This window comes from Emys orbicularis, chromosome 1 (assembly GCF_028017835.1).
Source record: "Emys orbicularis isolate rEmyOrb1 chromosome 1, rEmyOrb1.hap1, whole genome shotgun sequence".
Lineage (NCBI taxonomy): Eukaryota > Metazoa > Chordata > Testudines > Emydidae > Emys > Emys orbicularis.
In genome coordinates, this window is record NC_088683.1 from 369,310,169 (window position 1) to 369,329,164 (window position 18,996).

Genomic DNA, 18,996 nt, shown 5'->3' on the forward strand with positions numbered 1-18,996 from the left:
GAGACAGGTAGAGTGAAAAGGGGGCCTCAAAGGTGACGGTAGGTGAACGCCAAAGGGAATCGGGATGTAGAGAGCAACCTTGGGCAACCTAAGAGTCTTTTTCAGCTTGTGGGGCAGAGTCTTGGAGCAGGGTGAGGTTAGTGAGGGACGGCGGTGGTATAGAAACAGAAAGGGAACCTAGAAATGCATCTGGGGAAGGTTCTATGGCAGCAGCATGTTTAGCAGAGGCGCCAGCAAATGTGTTACCCGTACAGTTCTCCCAGTCATCGCAAACCCAGCCATCTATGTTTCTAATGCCCCAAAACTATTACCTGTCTCCCCCTGTGTAGAATCCCCTCTACAAGATGGAGTTTTGGAGTCACCTAGGCAAGTCACATGTCCATGCATGACTTAGTTCTCTACAGGAACATTCCCAGGAAAGCTCAGATGAGGATTGGTGTCTATCAAAGTCTATTGTCAGCTTAAGTGATTCTTGATTGGGCAATTACTGAGAAAAGTCTTTTCTCAAGAAGCTGACCAAATGCTTCACTGATCCTACTTAAAATCAAACAAGTACACAGCCAATATTCATAACTTTGAATACAAAAATGACACATGCATACAAATAGGATGAATATATTCAGTAGATCATAACCTTTTCAGAGATATGTTACATGACATATGTAGCATAAAACATATTCCAGTTATGTCATATTTATACTCCTAAGCATATTTCTGTAAAGCATTATGGGGTGCAACATCACAGCCTGGCTCAGGGCAAAAGTCTCCCAGCCCATCCCCATTGCAGGGACCCTGCCGGACTTTGTAGCTGAGATTTAGGGCCCACAAGCTGTATCATGCACAGGCTTGCTCACCTTCCACCCAACCCTGCACCCAACCCTCAGTTGCTTTTATACGTCTTCCTGGATTCCCGCTCTGCTCCTGATTGTCCTATTGGCCCCAGTGCTGCATACACTGCAGGCTACTTGTCAGGCTGCAGCAGCTCCTGTCCCAGACCCGGAGGAGAGGGAACTCAGCTGGGGGCTGGGGGGAGGGAGGTGGAGATGATCTAGCGACTGAGTGGGGATGGGGAGAAGAGCAGTGAGCAACAAGGGTGAGCTTTGGAGGAAAATGCAGAACAGAGACAGGGCCTTGCTGGAAGAAGTAAAAGGGGGCAGGGCTTTGGGGGAATAGGCAGGGCCAGGCACGGGCCCTCAGGGGTCCAGTTATAATCAATTAGAAAGGTGGGAACCCTTTGTTAATGAGCTGTACACAGACCGATTCCCCAGTCTGTCACGGTGACACAGCACAGTAAGGCCAGGAAAGGATTCAATGTCACTTTGACTGTCTAGTAAGTGATTCAGGGAAGAGGGCCCAGCACCATCTCACCAGCCAGATCTGAATGCAGGTCGGTCTGACAGCTAGAGCACCAGGAGAAAAATTCAGATGTCTTTATGACTAAAGAGCTGGAGCAGCCTGTCCCGGATCTGTTTGGTCCTCACACCGTAGATGATGCGGTTTAGCATGGGGGGCACCAGGAGGTTCACGTTGCCAATGAGAACACGGAAATGCAGGGGCACATTCTGGCCAAACCGGTACGTGAGGGAGAAGAAGAGACCTGGGATGTAAAAGACTAAGATGGAACAGAGATGGGAGCTGCAAGTCCCAAAAGTCTTGAGATGGGCATCCCTTGTGGGGAGACTGAAGATGGCCCTGAGGATCTGGATATAGGACACAGCAATAAAAACCATATCCAGACCCTTCACAGAGAATAGCACAAAGAGGCCGTAGTAACTACTGATGTGGGTATCGGCACAAGCCAGCTTCACCACGGCTATGTGCGTGCAGTGTGTGTCAGGGATGTTGTTGCTTTTGCAATATGGCCATTGCCTCGTCAGGAGGGGATAGGGCAGTACGAGCATGCCACCGCGCAACACCACAGCCAGGCCAATCTTGGCCACCATGGGGTTTGCCAGGGTGGTGGAATGTCTCAGGGGATTGCAGATGGCCACATAGCGATCAAAAGCCATGGCCACGAGAATCCCAGACTCCACCACTGAGAAGCAGCGAATGAAGTACATCTGGGTGAGACAGGCACTGAAATTGATCTCCCTGGAATTGAACCAGAAGATGCTCAGCATTTTGGGCAGCATGGATGTAGACAGGACCAGGTCAGTGATGGACAGCATGCAGAGGAAATAGTACATGGGAGAATGGAGGCTCGGCTCCCTCTTCACGACAAACAGGATGGTGAAGTTCCCCAAGATGGCTGTGATGTACATGGTGCAGAAGGGGATGGAGAGCCAGACATGGGCCGCCTCCAGGCCAGGAATCCCCAGCAGGATGAAGGTGGAGGGGTTGGTGAAGTCGGTTGTGTTGGAATCTGACATGGAGTAGGGGAGAAGGTGTCCAACTCTGAGGCAGAACGGTGCCTCCTGCATGTACCGTATGTTCCCCTGACTTCCTGTATGTGCCAAGGGTCTAGGGTTATGGTCGCAGTAGAAATACCTGAATGGAGAGACAATGTTAATATGAGACACTACATGCACTACTGGAAGCTGTTCTCAAGGGTGAAGCAGATTTTTCACTCTTCACACATAACAAAATGACATTTTCACTATTCAGAGAAATAAATTATGAACAACTGACCATACTAATGCCAATTCCATATTTTATGGTGTTCCATACATCAAGAATTCCTACATATCTTGGTATGTAGGAATTAATGTACCTTAATAGGCACCAGTGGGAAACATGAGTGTGGATACTGGCTATTCCTCATTGTTCCTTAATACAATGAAACCCAAGCTAGAGAGTCCATTCTGCAGGGAGTTCCCTATTCACCCTATTGCTCGAAATCTAACAATGGAAAAGAAACAAAGCTTTGACAAAACACGTACCAGAGGGAAAAAACTAGAAAAAAGCCCAACTAGAAAGAAAACCCAACAAACAAAACCCCAAACAAACCCAACTAGAAACAAACTCAGGGAAAAGACCTGGGCGTCATTGATAGGAGCTCCATGAAAACAGTTGCTCATTCACAGCCATGGTGAAAACAAAGACAATGTTCGTATGCCTAAGCAATGGGGGTGAAGAATAACCTGCTCTGGACACGTGCTCAGTTGTGGACACTCAGTCTCTATGAAGGATATAGCAGATAGAAAGGGGATTTCTGAGACAGGCTATGAGAAAGGGGGAGGCTGCCATATGTGGACAGACTGAAAAGTCTGGGACTGTTTAGTTTAGAGAAGAGACAAAGAAGGGGGCATATGATAGAGGAGAGCAAAATGAAGAAAGAAGTGATTACATTCAAATGGACAAACACAGAACAGTTCCCAACCAGTAACATCTATAGACACTTAGTGTTTCAAAAGGCCTAATATTCCCAAAGGAGATGCAAAATATCAATAAACTGATTGGGAGGAAAAAATTGAAGAGAAAAAATGAGAATGAAAATTGGGAGTTCTTGAAGAAGAGTTTATTAGATTGGCAAAAGGCCACTATTCCACTATCAAGAAAGTAGAGAACTTTGGACCAAAACCCGGTTTACTGATAAAGTGAAGGCAGCAATTGGGGAGGGACAGGATGGGAAGCAATATATAACAAATGGGGAAAAGGGAAAATAGAGAGAGAAAATAATACAAATTGGAATTTATGAAAATTGATAAGGGATGCTAAAAACATCATGGAAAAATCCATGCTTCGCAGGTTTAAGGATAACAAAAAGGAGGTTATGAAAATATATTAAGAAAAAAAGAAATCTTAGAAAAGGTTTAGGCCAACTCTTTGAGGGAGAAATGAAGTTTGTTAATGTTGCAGAAAAGGTAGACGTGGTCAAGAAATAGTTGAGTTCTGCATTTGGAAAGAAGCAGTATAAGGTTCTCATATCACATGAGGTGATGAAATAGTTTCCAGTCCATTAACAGTCAAACATGGCGATAAACAGCATCTACAATTGAATCTTAGAGTTTCAAACACCAGAGTTACGAACTGACTGATCAAGTGCACAACTCACTTGGAACCAGAAGTATGCAGTGAGGCAGCTGGAGAGACAAAAGGGGGGAAAAAAGGGTGGAGGTGGGAAACAGGGCAGTTCTGCGTTAAACGTAAAGTATTCAGTAAAAAAGGGAAAGTTTTTTTAAAAAGATTGTACAAAATTAAGAAAGAATGGAAAAGCTGGTCTAGGATTAGTTAAAAAAAAAAAGTCGTAGGATTATAATTAATGCCGGTCAACAACATGGTTTATGGAAAACATGTCTTGTCAAATAAACCCAATTTCATCCTTAAATAAGAGTACACTTTTGAGTGATCAAGGGAACCAAGCAGATGCAATAGAGTTTGATTTCTCTGAGGCATTTCTTTTAGTAGGGGAAAAAATAAGATAAAAAAATGCACACTATACAATATCAGTAGAGCACATGTAAAGTGGACTAAAAACTGGCTAATTGATAGATCTTAGAAAGCAGTTCAGTATATTCATCAATGACCTCGAAGCAAATGCAGAATCACTGTAGATAAAATTTACAGATGACCCAAAGATTGGCAGATTGGTTACAATGAGGAGGCCAGGACAGGCATACTGATTGATCTGGAACATTTGCTGAGCTGGGCCCATGCAAACAAAATGTTTTATTACAGACAAATACAAAGGGATCCTCTTGGAACAGGGAATGCAGGCTCGACCCACAGACCAGGGAACTGTATTATGGGACGCAGGTACCCTGAAAAGAATGTCAGGTCATTGTAGACAACTAACTCATCGTGAGCTCCCAATGTGATGCTGTGGCCAAAAACACTGTGGTGATATGTGCCGACTAACCTAGTGAGGAGGGCTTTAAACTAGGTTTGACTGGGACAGGTGAGCAAAGCCCACAGGTAAGTGGGGAACATGTAGACCTGGGATATGGGTCGGAAATGAGAGGGAGTGTGGGCTATATTGGCAGAGAGAAAGGAGGGTCAGGACAAAACTGGGAGGAAAGATCAAACCAGTATCTTAGATGCCTATATACAAATGCGAGAAGTATGGGTAATAAGCAGGAAGAACTGGAAGTGCTAATAAATAAATACAACTATGACATTGTTGGCATCACTGAAACTTGGTGGGATAATACACATGATTGGAATGTTGGTGTGGATGGGTACAGCTTGCTCAGGAAGGATAGACAGGGGGAAAAGGGAGGAGGTGTTGCCTTATATATTAAAAATGTACACACTTGGACTGAGGTAGAGATGGACATAGGAGACGGAAGTGTTGAGAGTCTCTGGGTTAGGCTAAAAGGGGTAAAAAACAAGGGTGATGTCATGCTAGGAGTCTACTACAGGCCACCTAACCAGATGGAAGAGGTGGATGAGGCTTTTTTTAAACAACTAACAAAATCATCCAAAGCCCAAGATTTGGTGGTGATGGGGGACTTCAACTATCCGGATATATGTTGGGAAAATAACACAGCGGGGCACAGACTATCCAACAAATTATTGGACTGCATTGCAGACAACTTTTTATTTCAGAAGGTTGAAAAAGCTACTAGGGGGGAAGCTGTTCTAGGCTTGATTTTAACAAATAGGGAGGAACTCGTTGAGAATTTGAAAGTAGAAGGCAGCTTGGGTGAAAGTGATCATGAAATCATAGAGTTTGCAATTCTAAGGAAGGGTAGAAGGGAGAACAGCAAAATAGAGACAATGGATTTCAGGAAGGCGGATGTTGGTAAGCTCAGAGAGCTGATAGGTAAGGTCCCATGGGAATCAAGACTGAGGGGGAAAACAACTGAGGAGAGTTGGCAGTTTTTCAAAGGAACACTATTAAGGGCCCAAAAGCAAGCTATTCCGCTGGTTAGGAAAGATAGAAAATGTGGCAAAAGACCACCTTGGCTTAACCACGAGATCTTGCATGATATAAAAAATAAAAAGGAGTCATATAAAAAATGGAAACTAGGACACATTACAAAGGATGAATATAGGCAAACAACACAGGAATGCAGGGGCAAGATTAGAAAGGCAAAGGCACAAAATGAGCTCAAACTAGCTACAGGAATAAAGGGAAACAAGAAGACTTTTTATCAATACATTAGAAGCAAGAGGAAGACCAAAGACAGGGTAGGCCCACTGCTTAGTGAAGAGGGAGAAACAGTAGCAGGAAACTTGGAAATGGCAGAGATGCTTAATGACTTCTTTGTTTCGGTCTTCACCGAGAAGTCTGAAGGAATGCCTAACATAGTGAATGCTAATGGGAAGGGGGTAGGTTTAGCAGATAAAATAAAAAAAGAACAAGTTAAAAATCACTTAGAAAAGTTAGATGCCTGCAAGTCACCAGGGCCTGATGAAATGCATCCTAGAATACTCAAGGAGCTAATAGAGGAGGTATCTGAGCCTCTAGCTATTATCTTTGGAAAATCATGGGAGACAGGAGAGATTCCAGAAGACTGGAAAAGAGCAAATATAGTGCCCATCTATAAAAAGGGAAATAAAAACAACCCAGGAAACTACAGACCAGTTAGTTTAACTTGTGTGCCAGGGAAGATAATGGAGCAAGTAATTAAGGAAATCATCTGCAAACACTTGGAAGGTGGTAAGGTGATAGGGAACAGACAGCATGGATTTGTAAAGAACAAATCATGTCAAAGCAATCTGATAGCTTTCTTTGATAGGATAACGAGTCTTGTGGATAAGGGATCAGCTGTGGATGTGGTATACCTAGACTTTGGTAAGGCATTTGATACGGTCTCGCATGATATTCTTAGCGATAAACTAGGCAAATACAATTTAGATGGGGCTACTATAAGGTGGGTGCATAACTGGCTGGATAACCGTACTCAGAGAGTTGTTATTAATGGTTCCCAATCCTGCTGGAAAGGCATAATGAGTGGGGTTCCGCAGGGATCTGTTTTGGGACCAGCTCTGTTCAATATCTTCATTAACGACTTAGATATTGGCATAGAAAGTACGCTTATTAAGTTTGCGGATCATACCAAACTGGGAGGGATTGCAACTGCTTTGGAGGACAGGGTCATAATTCAAAATGATCTGGACAAATTGGAGAAATGGTCTGAGTTAAACAGGATGAAGTTTAACAAAGACAAATGCAAAGTGCTCCACTTAGGAAGAAAAAATCAGTTTCACACATACAGAATGGGAAGAGACTGTCTAGGAAGGAGTACGGCAGAAAGGGATCTAGGGGTTATAGTGGACCACAAGCTAAACATGAGTCAACAGTGTGATGCTGTTGCAAAAAAAGCAAACATGATTCTGGGATGTATTAACAGGTGTGTTGTGAGCAAGACACGAGGAGTCGTTCTTCTGCTCTACTCTGCTCTGGTTAGGCCTCAGCTGGAGTATTGTGTCCAGTTCTGGGCACCGCATTTCAAGAAAGATGTGGAGAAATTGGAAAGGGTCCAGAGAAGAGCAACAAGAATGATTAAAGGTCTTGAGAACATGACCTATGAAGGAAGGCTGAAAGAATTGGGTTTGTTTAATTTGGAAAAGAGAAGACTGAGAGGGGACATGATAGCAGTTTTCAGGTATCTAAAAGGGTGTCATAAGGAGGAGGGAGAAAACTTGTTCACCTTAGCCTCTAAGGATAGAACAAGAAGCAATGGGCTTAAACTGCAGCAAGGGAGGTCTAGGTTGGACATTAGGAAAAAGTTCCTAACTGTCAGGGTGGTTAAACACTGGAATAAATTGCCTAGGGAGGTTGTGGAATCTCCATCTCTGGAGATATTTAAGAGTAGGTTAGATAAATGTCTATCAGGGATGGTCTAGACAGTATTTGGTCCTGCCATGCGGGCAGGGGACTGGACTCCATGACCTCTTGAGGTCCCTTCCAGTCCTAGAAATCTGTGAATCTATGAATCCTTGGATTCATAAACAGGGGAGTGGAAAGTTGGAGAAGGTGAAGGATTTTACGTCTCCACATGGTATTGGTGAAACCGACTGCATCCAGTCCTGGGATCCACATTTCAGAAATAATGTTGAAAAACTGGAGAAGGCACAGAAAACAGCGACTAAAATGATTGGAGCTTCATTTATTCATCTTAAATACTAATAACGTGCTCTTTAGTCTAGTAAAGAAAGGCAGAGCAAGACCTAATCACTGGAATCTGAAGGCAGACAAATTCCAGTTGGAGATAAGGGCCAAGTGTTTAGCACTCAGGGCAATTAACATTTGGAACACACTGAGAAGGGAAGTGGTGGATTCTCCAACTCCGCATGTCTGCAGATCCAGACTGGATGCTTTTCTGGAAGATCTGCTTGAGGGTTTCTCTACATTTAAAACGCTACAATAGTGCTTCCATAGAGCTTCAATGTGGACAGTACTTACACCGACAGCAGGGGTTCTCCTGTCAGTGCAGTTAATCCACCTTCCCAAGAGGTGGTAGATAGGTTAACAGAAGAATTCTTCGATTGACCTAATGCCTTCTACACCAGGGTTAGGTTGACATAGCTACATCTCTCAGGGGTGTGGATATATTCAAAAAACGCAAATGCAATATTAGGTTGTAATAACGGAAGCATAACATGTAAATCATGGGAGGTGATAGTACTCATCTACTTGGCACTGGTTAGGCCTTAGCTGGAGTATAGTGTCTAGTTTGGGTCACCAATGTATAGGAAGGATGTAGGGAAACTGGAAAGGATCCAGAGGCAAGAGACAACGATGATCAAAGGGATAGAAGGCAAGCCATATGAGCAAGGGCTGAAGCAACCATTTGTGTTTTGTTTGGAAAAGAGGAGACTGAGGGGGAGATGGGAGCGATCTTCAGATACTTCAGATACGGAGCGGCGAACAGCAGAGGCTAACAGAGGGAGTTTGCCTGGGAGCTGTCCGAGAGGAGGTACGCTAAGTGCTGCCTTAGGGGGGCTGTGTTGGTGAGTATCTGAGTGTCTGTTGCTGGGACAGTTTGTCAGTTTGACCGTGTGCTTGATTGCTTGCTTGTTTGTTTGAAAAGTGTGAATTGGGAGCGCTTTGTTCCAGGTGGACCTTGAGTGGGCATGACTGGTATATAAGGGCAGTCAGCAGCGAACCAGCTGAGCGGCGAACAGCAGAGGCTAACAGAGGGAGTTTGCCTGGGAGCTCGCCTGGGGAGAGCTCACTGAGGCTTTCATCTGCAGGTTTCTCTGAGTAGTTCTTGCAACAGCTGAGGAAGCTCTTAAGAGGAAGGTGATATGGAAGGCGAGCGATCAGCTGTTGTAACCTGCACAGGTTGTGCCATGTTTGTCTTTCTTCCACAGGACAGAAGCAACTTTGTCTGTACAAAGTGCAAGCTGGTCTCCATATTGGAAGAGAAGGTTCAAGGTCTGGAGAAACGAGTATCGACTCTGCGTTGCATAAGGGAAAATGAAGATTTCCTGGACAGACGTCAGGAGATGCTTCTACGGCCACAATGTTCTGAAGATTCAGAGCAGGCGCAGCAGGGACAGATGGATTATGAAGAAGTTTGGCAGCATGTGACCTCCAGAAGGAGAAAGAGGAGCATCCATGTACCAGCAATGGAGATACAGGTGAGCAATCGTTTCCATGTTCTCTCTACAGGTACTAATGCGGAGAGTGGAGTAGATGACCCATCTGAGGGAAGGGAGCAGAAGGAGACTCCACCGATTGGAAGGCAAAAGATGCATTGTCCTAGGGATGGGGGTTCCACGACCACCACTCCCAAGAGGAGGAGGAGGGTGGTGGTGGTCGGCGACTCCCTCCTCAGGGGGACTGAGTCATCTATATGCCCCCCCGACCGGGAAAACAGAGAGGTCTGCTGCTTGCCAGGAGCTGGGATACACGATGTGACGGAGAGACTGCCGAGACTCATCAAGCCCTCGGATCGCTACCCCTTCCTGCTTCTCCACGTGGGCTTCTCCACCAATGATACTGCCAAGAATGACCTTGAGCGGATCACTGCAGACTACGTGGCTCTGGGAAGAAGGATAAAGGAGTTTGAGGCGCAAGTGGTGTTCTCATCCATCCTCCCTGTGCAAGGAAAAGGCCTGGGTAGAGACCGTCGAATCGTGGAAGTCAACGAATGGCTAGGCAGGTGGTGTCGGAGAGAAGGCTTTGGATTCTTCGACCATGGGATGGTGTTCCAAGAAGGAGGAGTGCTGGGCAGGGACGGGCTCCACCTAATGAAGAGAGGGAAGAGCATCTTCGCCAGCAGGCTGGCTAACCTAGTGAGGAGGGCTTTAAACTAGGTTCACCGGGGGAAGGAGACCAAAGCCCTGAGGTAAGTGGGGAAATGGGATCCTGGGAGGAAGCACAAGCAGGAGAGCGCAAGAGGGGAGGACTCCTGTCTCATACTGAGAAAGAGGGACAATCGATGAGTTATCTTAAGTGCCTAGACACAAATGCAAGAAGCCTGGGAAACAAGCAGGGAGAACTGGAAGTCCTGGCACAGTCAGGGAACTATGATGCGATTGGAATAACAGAGACTTGGTGGGATAACTCACATGACTGGAGTACTATCATGGATGGATATAAACTGTTCAGGAAGGACAGGCAGGGCAGAAAAGGTGGGGGAGTTGCGTTGTATGTAAGAGAGGAGTATGACTGCTCAGAGCTCCGGTATGAAACTGCAGAAAAACCTGAGTGTCTCTGGATAAAGTTGAGAAGTGTGAGCAACAAGGGTGATGTTGTGGTCGGAGTCTGCTATAGACCACCAGACCAGGGGGATGAGGTGGATGAGGCTTTCTTCTGGCAACTAGCAGAAGTTGCTAGATCGCAGGCCCTGGTTCTCATGGGAGACTTTAATCACCCTGATATCTGCTGGGAGAGCAATACAACGGTGCACAGACAATCCAGGAAGTTTTTGGAAAGTGTAGGGGACAATTTCCTGGTGCAAGTGCTGGAGGAACCAACTAGGGGCAGAGCTTTTCTTGACCTGCTGCTCACAAACAGGGAAGAATTAGTAGGGGAAGCAAAAGTGGATGGGAACCTGGGAGGCAGTGACCATGAGATGGTTGAGTTCAGGATCCTGACACAAGGAAGAAAGGAGAGCAGCAGAATATGGACCCTGGACTTCAGAAAAGCAGACTTTGACTCCCTCAGGGAACAGATGGGCAGGATCCCCTGGGAGAATAACATGAAGGGCAAAGGGGTCCAGGAGAGCTGGCTGTATTTTAAAGAATCCTTATTGCGGTTGCAGGAACAAACCATCCCGATGTGTAGAAAGAATAGTAAATATGGCAGGCGACCAGCTTGGCTAAACAGTGAAATCCTTGCTGATCTTCAACGCAAAAAGGAAGCTTACAAGAAGTGGAAGATTGGACAAATGACCAGGGAGGAGTATAAAAATATTGCTCAGGCATGCAGGCATGCAGGAGTGAAATCAGGAAGGCCAAATCACACTTGGCAACCTAGTGACCGAGGATGTGGAAAAAGCTAATGTACTCAATGATTTTTTTGCCTCTGTCTTCACAAACAAGGTCAGCTCCCAGACTGCTGCACTGGGCAGCACAATATGGGGAGAAGGTGACCAGCCCTCTGTGGAGAAAGAAATGGTTCGGGACTATTTAGAAAAACTGGACGTGCACAAGTCCATGGGGCCGGATGCGCTGCATCCGAGGGTGCTAAAGGAGTTGGCGGCTTAGATTGCAGAGCCATTAGCCATTATTTTTGAAAACTCATGGTGATCGGGGGAGGTCCCGGATGACTGGAAAAAGGCTAATGTAGTGCCCATCTTTAAAAAAGGGAAGAAGGAGGATCCGGGGAACTACAGGCCAGTCAGCCTCACCTCAGTCCCTGGAAAAATCATGGAGCAGGTCCTCAAGGAATCAATTATGAAACACTTAGAGGAGAGGAAAGTGATCAGGAACAGTCAGCATGGATTCACCAAGGGGAAGTCGTGCCTGACTAACCTAATTGCCTTCTATGATGAGATAACTGGCTCTGTGGATGAGGGGAAAGCAGTGGATGTGTTATTCCTTGATTTTACCAAAGCTTTTGATACGGTCTCCCACAGTATTCTTGCTGCCAAGTTAAAGAAGTATGGGCTGGATGAATGGACTGTAAGGTGGATAGAAAGCTGGCTAGATCGTCGGGCTCAACGGGTAGTGATCAATGGCTCCATGTCTAGTTGGCAGCCAGTTTCAAGCGGAGTGCCCCAAGGGTCGGTCCTGGGGCCGGTTTTGTTTAATATCTTTATTAATGACCTGGAGGATGGAGTGGACTGCACTCTCTGCAAGTTTGCCGATGACACTAAACTAGGAGGCGTGGTAGATACACTAGAGGGTAGGGATCGGATACAGAGGGACCTACACAAATTAGAGGATTGGGCCAAAAGAAACCTGATGAGGTTCAACAAGGACAAGTGCAGAGTCCTGCACTTAGGACGGAAGAATCCCATGCACTGCTACAGACTAGGGACCGAATGGCTGGGTAGCAGTTCTGCAGAAAAGGACCTAGGGGTCACAGTGGACGAGAAGCTGGATATGAGTCAACAGTGTGCTCTTGTTGCCAAGAAGGCTAACGGCATTTTGTGCTGTATAAGTAGGAGAATTGCTAGCAGATGGAGGGACGTGATCATCCCCCTCTATTCAGCATTGGTAAGGCCTCATCTGGAGTACTGTGTCCAATTTTGGGCCCACACTACAAGAAGGATGTGGAAAAATTGGCGAGAGTCCAGCAGAGGGCAACGAAAATGATTAGGGGGCAGGAGCACATGATTTATGAGGACAGGCTGAGGGAACTGGGATTATTTAGTCTGCATAAGAGAAGAATGAGGGGGGGTTTGATAGCAGCCTTCAACTACCTGAAAGGGGATTCCACAGAGGATGGATCTAGACTGTTCTCAGTGGTTCCAGATGACAGAATAAGGAACAATGGTCCCTAGTCACAGTGGGAGAGATCTAGGTTGGATATTAGGAAACATTATTTCATTAGGAGCGTGGTGAATCAGTGGAATGGGTTACCCAGGGAGGTGGTGGAATCTCCTTCCTTAGAAGTTTTTAGGGTCAGGCTTGACAAAGCCCTGGCTGGGATGATTTAGTTGGGGTTAGTCCTGCTTTGAGCAGGGGGTTGGACTAGATGACCTCCTGAGGTCTCTTCCAACCCTAATATTCTATGATTGTGTGATTCTATGATCTGTGTATTATGAACTGCAATATCCAGTGGGGTGAGAAAAACTGCTTAATCTAGATGTTGCCCAGTCTATTTGGGTTGAGAATTTAGACAGTGTGCTTATATTTTATTTTATTTTGGTAACCAATCTGACTTTTTGCCTATCACTTGATATTACTTAAAATCTATCTTTTGTAGTCAATACATTTGTTTTACTGTTTATCTTTACCATTGAGTTTGTATGAAGTGTGTGGCAAAACTGTCCACATTCCATTGATGAAGTGGTGAACCAATTAATAAATTTGCACTGCTCATCTTGAGCAGTACAAGACAGTATATTCCTGAGGTGGAAGGCTGGGAGCTGGGGGGATCTGGCTGGTCCCTTTCCCTGTGTGATTCATGAGTGGCTCTGGGAGCATTCATGCAATCTAGCTGGGTGTGGGGCTCCACATGCAGTTGTGCTGAGTGATAACACCTGGGGGGTTTTCCTGCTGGTCAATAGTAAAGCATTGTGAGAGACCGGGGGCACAGCCTGACCAACCTGATTGCCTTCTATAATGAGATAACTGGCTCTGTGGATTTGGGGAAAATGGTGGATGAGATATATCTTTCAGAGGGGTAGCCGTGTTAGTCTGTATCAGCAAAAACAACGAGGAGTCCTTGTTACACCTTAGAGACTAACAAAGTTATCTGGGCATAAGCTTTCATGGGCTAGCACCCACTTCATCAGATGCATGGAGTGGAAAACACAGTAGTAGGTATATTTATACACAGCATATAAAAGGATGGGAGTTGCCTTACCAGCTGGGGGGTCAGTCTAATGAGACAATTTAATTATCAGTAGAATACCAAGGGAGGAAAAATCACTTTCGTAGTGGTAATGAGAGTGGACCATTTCAAACAGTTGACAAGAAGATGTGAGTAACCATAGGGGGAAATTAGTAAGGTAAAATTAGGTTTTGTAATGACCCATCTGTGACGGGTTGGATCACAGAAACCGCCTTGGAAACTGCCCACTGATGTGCCAAGACTACTTCTGCCCCTGCTTTCCCTGCCTTCCCAGCTTGGGACTTCAGTGCCCTGCCTGGTTTGAGCCAGACCCATTAGCTTGCTGCAAGCCCAGACCCAGGTCTGACCCACATCCCCTAACAGCTTCAGGCTTAATTGAAAGCAGGTTAAGAAGTGTTCCTGTCTTTAACACTCAGATGCTCAACTCCCAATGGGGTCCAAACCCCAAATAAATCCGTTTTACTCATAAATTGTTCGCCCTCTATAACACTGATAGAGACATATGAACAGCTGGTTGCCCCCCCCTCCCCTCCAGTATTAATACATATTCTGGGTTAATTAATAAGTAAAAAGTGATTTTATTAAATACAGAAAGTAGGATTTAAGTGGTTCCAATTAGTAACAGGCAGAACAAAGTGAATTACCAAGCAAAATAAAATATAACACGCAAGTCTAAGCCTAATACAGTAAGAAAACTGAATACAGATAAAATCTCACCCTCAGAGATGTTTCCATAAGCTTCTATCACAGACTGGATGCCTTCCTAGTCTGGGCACAGTCCTTTCCCCTGGTACCGTCCTTGTTCCAGCTCAGGTGGTCGCTAGGGGATTTCTCATGACTGCAGCCCCCTTTGTTCTGTTCCACTCACTTATATATCTTTTGCATAAGGCAGGGATCCTTTGTCCCTCTCTGGGTTCCCACCCCTCCTTCTCAATGGAAAAGCACCAGGTTAAAGATGGATTCCAGTTCAGGTGACATGATCACATGTCACTGTAAGACTTCATTACCCACTTGCCAGCACACACATATACAGGAAGACTTACAAGTAAACAGAGCCATCTACAGTCAATTGTCCTGGTTAATGGGAGACATGAAGATTCCAAATCACCATTAATGGCCCACACTTTGCATAACTACAATAAGACCTCAGAGATATCTTTCATATTTCTAGTTTCAGATACAAGAATGATACATTTATACAAATAGGATGAACACACTCAGTAGATTTTAAGCTTTGTAATGATACCTAAAAAGAGACCTTTTGCGTGAAGCATATTTTAGTTACATTATATTCACACTCATCAGCATACTTTCATAAAATCACATAGATTGAAACGTCACACAATCCATTGCCAGTCTTTATTCAGGCCTAATTTGATGGTGTCCAGTTTGCAAATTAATTCCAGTTCTGCAGTTTCACATTGGAGTCTGTTTTTGAAGTTTTTTTGTTGCAGAATTGCCACTTTTAAGTACGTTATTGAATGACCAGGGAGGCTGAAGTGTTCTCCTACTGGTTTTTTAATGTTGTAATTCCTGATGTCAGATTTGTGTCCATTTATTCTTTTGCGTAGAGACTGTCCGGTTTGGCCAATGTACATGGCAGAAGGGCATTGCTGGCACATGATGGCATATATCACGTTGTAGATGTGCAGGTGAACAATCCCTGATGGTGTGGCTGATGTGGTTAGGTCCTATGATGGAGTCCCTTGAATAGTTATGCAGACAGAGTTGGCACCGGGGTTTGTTGCAGGGTTTGGTTCCTGGATTCGTGTTTTTGTTGTGTGGTGTGTAGTTGCTGGTGAGTATTTGTTTCATGTTGTGGGGCTCTCTGTAAGCGAGGACTGGCCTGTCTCCCAAGGTCTGTGAGAATAAGGGATCATCCTTCAGGATAGGTTGTAGATCCTTGATGATGCGCTGGAGAGGTTTATTTGGGGGCTGTAGGTGACGGCTAGTGGCTTTAGATATCTTGACTTTAGAAAAGCTTTTGATACGGTCTCCCACAGTATTCTACCCAGCAAGTTAAAAAAGTATGGATTGGATGAATGGACTATACGGTGGATATAAAGCTGGCTTGATCGTTGGGCTCAATGGGTTGTGATCAATGGCTCAATGTCTAGTTGCCAGCTGGTATCAAGCGGAGTGCCCCAGGTGTCTGTCCTGGGGCTGGTTTTGTTTAACATCTTCATTAATGATCTGGATCATGGGATGGATTGCACCCTCAGCAAGTTTGCAGATAGCACTAAGCTGGGGGGAGAGGTAGATACGGTGGAGGAGTAGGGTCCAGAGTGACCTAGACAAATTAGAGGATTGGGCCAAAAGAAATCTGATGAGGTTCAACAAGGACAAGTGCAGAGTCCTGCACTTAGGACGTAAGAATCCCATGAACGCTACAGGCTGGGGACAGACTGGCTAAGCAGCAGTTCTGCAGAAAAGGACCTGGGGATTACAGTGGACGAGAAGCTGGATATGAGTCAGCAGTGTGCCTTTGTTTCCAAGAAGGCTAACGGCATATTGGGCTGCTTTAGTAGGAGCATTGCTAGCAGATCGAGGGAAGTGATTATTCCCCTCTATTCGGCACTGGTAAGGGCACATCTGGAGTAAGGGGTCCAATTTTGGGCCTCCCACTACAGAACAGATGTGGACAAATTGGAGAGAATCCAGCGGAGAGCAACAGAAATGATTAGGGGGCTGGGGCACATGATTTATGAGGAGAGGCTGGTTTGATAGCATCCTTCATCTACCTGAAAGCGGGTTCCAAAGAGGATGGAGCTCGGCTGTTCTCAGTGGTAGCAGATGACAGGACAAGGAGCAATGGTCTCAAGTTGCAGTGGGGGAGGTCTAGGTTGGATATTAGGAAAAAATATTTCACTAGGAGGGAGGTGAAGCACTGGAAGGGGATACCTGGGGAGGTGGTAAAATCTCTATCCTTAGAGGTTTTTAAGGCCCGGTTTGACAAAGCCCTGTCTGGGATGATTTAGTTGGGGTTGGTCCTGCTTTGAGCAGGTGATTGGATTAGATGACCTCCTGAGGTCCCTTCCAACCCTAATCTTCGAAACAAAGGGTAGGAAATAATGGTCCGTTTTCACAATAGAGTAAGGTAAACAGCAGGGTCCCCCATGGATCTGTACTGGGACCAGTGCTGTTGAACATATTCCTTAATGATCCGGAAAAGGGAGTGAACAGTGAAGTGGCAAAGTTTGCAAGGATACACAATTTTTCAAGATAGTTAAATCCAAAGTTGACTGAGAAAAGTTACAAAGGGATCTCACAAAACTGGATGACTGGGCAATGAAATGGCCGATGAAATTCAGCATTGATAAGTGCAAAATGATGCACACTGGAAAAAATCATCCTAACTACACATCTATAAGGATGGGGTCTAAATTAGCTGATACCACCCAATAAAGAGATTGTGGAGTCGTCCTGGGTAGTTCTTTGAAAACTTCCGCTCTATGCACAGCAGTGGTTAAAAAGGCTAACGGATTGTTAAGAACCATTAGGAAATGGATAGAAAATGTTATACTGCCACTATATAAATCCATGGTACGGCCACACCTTCAATAGTGTGTCCACTGCTGGTAGCCCCACCTCAAAAAGGACATAGTATAATTTGGAAAGGGTCAGAGAAGGGTAACAAAGATGATTAAGGGTATAGAATGGCTTCCATGTGAGGAGAGACTAAAAAGACTTGGATTGTTCAGCTTAGAAAAGAGACAACTAAGGGAGGATATGACAGAGGTCTATAAACTCATGACTGTTGTGGAGAAAGTGAATAGAGAAATGTTATTTACTTATGCACACAATGCAAAAGCCAAGGGTTACCTGATGAAATAAATAGACAGTATATTTAATAAATACAAGAGAAAGTATTTTTTCATGGAGCACAGAGCTAACCTGTGGAACTCATTGCCAGGGGATGTTGTGATGGCCAAAGGATTAAAAAAAGAATTAGATAAGTTAATGGAGGATAGGTCCATCAATGGCTATAAGCTGAGATGATTGGGGATGCAAACCCATGCTGCTGGTGTCCCAAAACCTCTGACCGCCAGAATCCAGGATGGGACGAGAGGGGATGGATCACTTGATGATTGTCCTGTTCTGTTCACCCCCATGAAGCACCTGGCACTGGCCACTGTCGGAAAACGGGACACTGGGCTAGGTGGACCTTTGGCCTGACCAAGTATATACCGTTCTTATGTTCTTATGAGACATTTCTTCTCAACAGCTGCAGGAATGAAAGGTGAGTATAAAAGGAAAAAAGATTCCCACAGCATTTCTGCTGGATGTTGTGTGACGTTAGCAGAAGGTCAAACAAGCCTCCAAGCCCCAGAAGGAGTCGTCATGTTATCCTCAGCATGAAAACATTCCTTTAGCACAGAGTAAGACACAGCTAATCGCACACACATGGTTCTATTCCCCCTCTCTCTCCCACAGTCGGGAGGACTGAAGAGCACGTGTAAATGAGCCCCTCGCCCAATGCACCAGGCCACAGCACCCCCGATCTCTCTCCCACCCCCACAAAGCCACGAGTGTAGGGAAGAGTGCGAGATCAGCATGGGGAAGCCGGGCTCATCCATGCAAAATGTGTCATAAGGCAGCAAAACACAAGGTCCATGGGACGCAGGCCTTGGCTACGGAATGGGGGACTGAGGCCGGCAAAGCAGTGACCCTGAGAAGGATTTAGGAGTTTGAGAAGGAAAGAAAGTAACCCAAGGTGACACAGCAGGTTGGTGGCAGAACCAAGACTAGAGACCGTGTCTCTCAATGTGCAGCCCAGTGCACTTCCCACTGGCCTTTGGCATGGCCCCCTTGGCTGCTGCTTTCTGTTGCCATTAAGAGTCCAGCTCAGATGCAGCTTGTCAGACAGGAGATACACACACCGTGCTCTCTCTCATGCTGATGTTTACCTTTGTTCTTTCTTGTTTTTCTGTTTCCCTTCAACTTAGAACAAGACTCACTCGGTCTGGCTGCCTTCTGTGGCAGTGCGCAGTGCTGTTGTAGCCATGTCAGTCCCAGGATACTAGACAGACGAAGTGGGGGAGTAAATAGCTTTCATTGGACCCAAATTCTGTTGGCGAGAAAGACCAGCTTCTGAGCTTACACAGTGTAAGTACATAGTAAAAACACCCCTAGAGTTCCAATGAAAACCTGGCTTTAATTTCCAAGTCCCAAAGCATTTTCTGTTGCCTCCT

General features: G+C 45.4%; 1 protein-coding gene across 1 annotated transcript; it reads right to left on the reverse strand.

The window, feature by feature from the left end:
- Nucleotides 1–1,421: 1,421 nt before the first annotated feature.
- Nucleotides 1,422–2,420, reverse strand: LOC135895654 (olfactory receptor 52R1-like). The gene has a single exon (XM_065423793.1). The coding sequence runs from the start codon at nt 2,418–2,420 to the stop codon at nt 1,422–1,424; it is 999 nt and encodes a 332-aa protein (XP_065279865.1).
- Between the last annotated feature and the right edge of the window lie 16,576 nt (nt 2,421–18,996).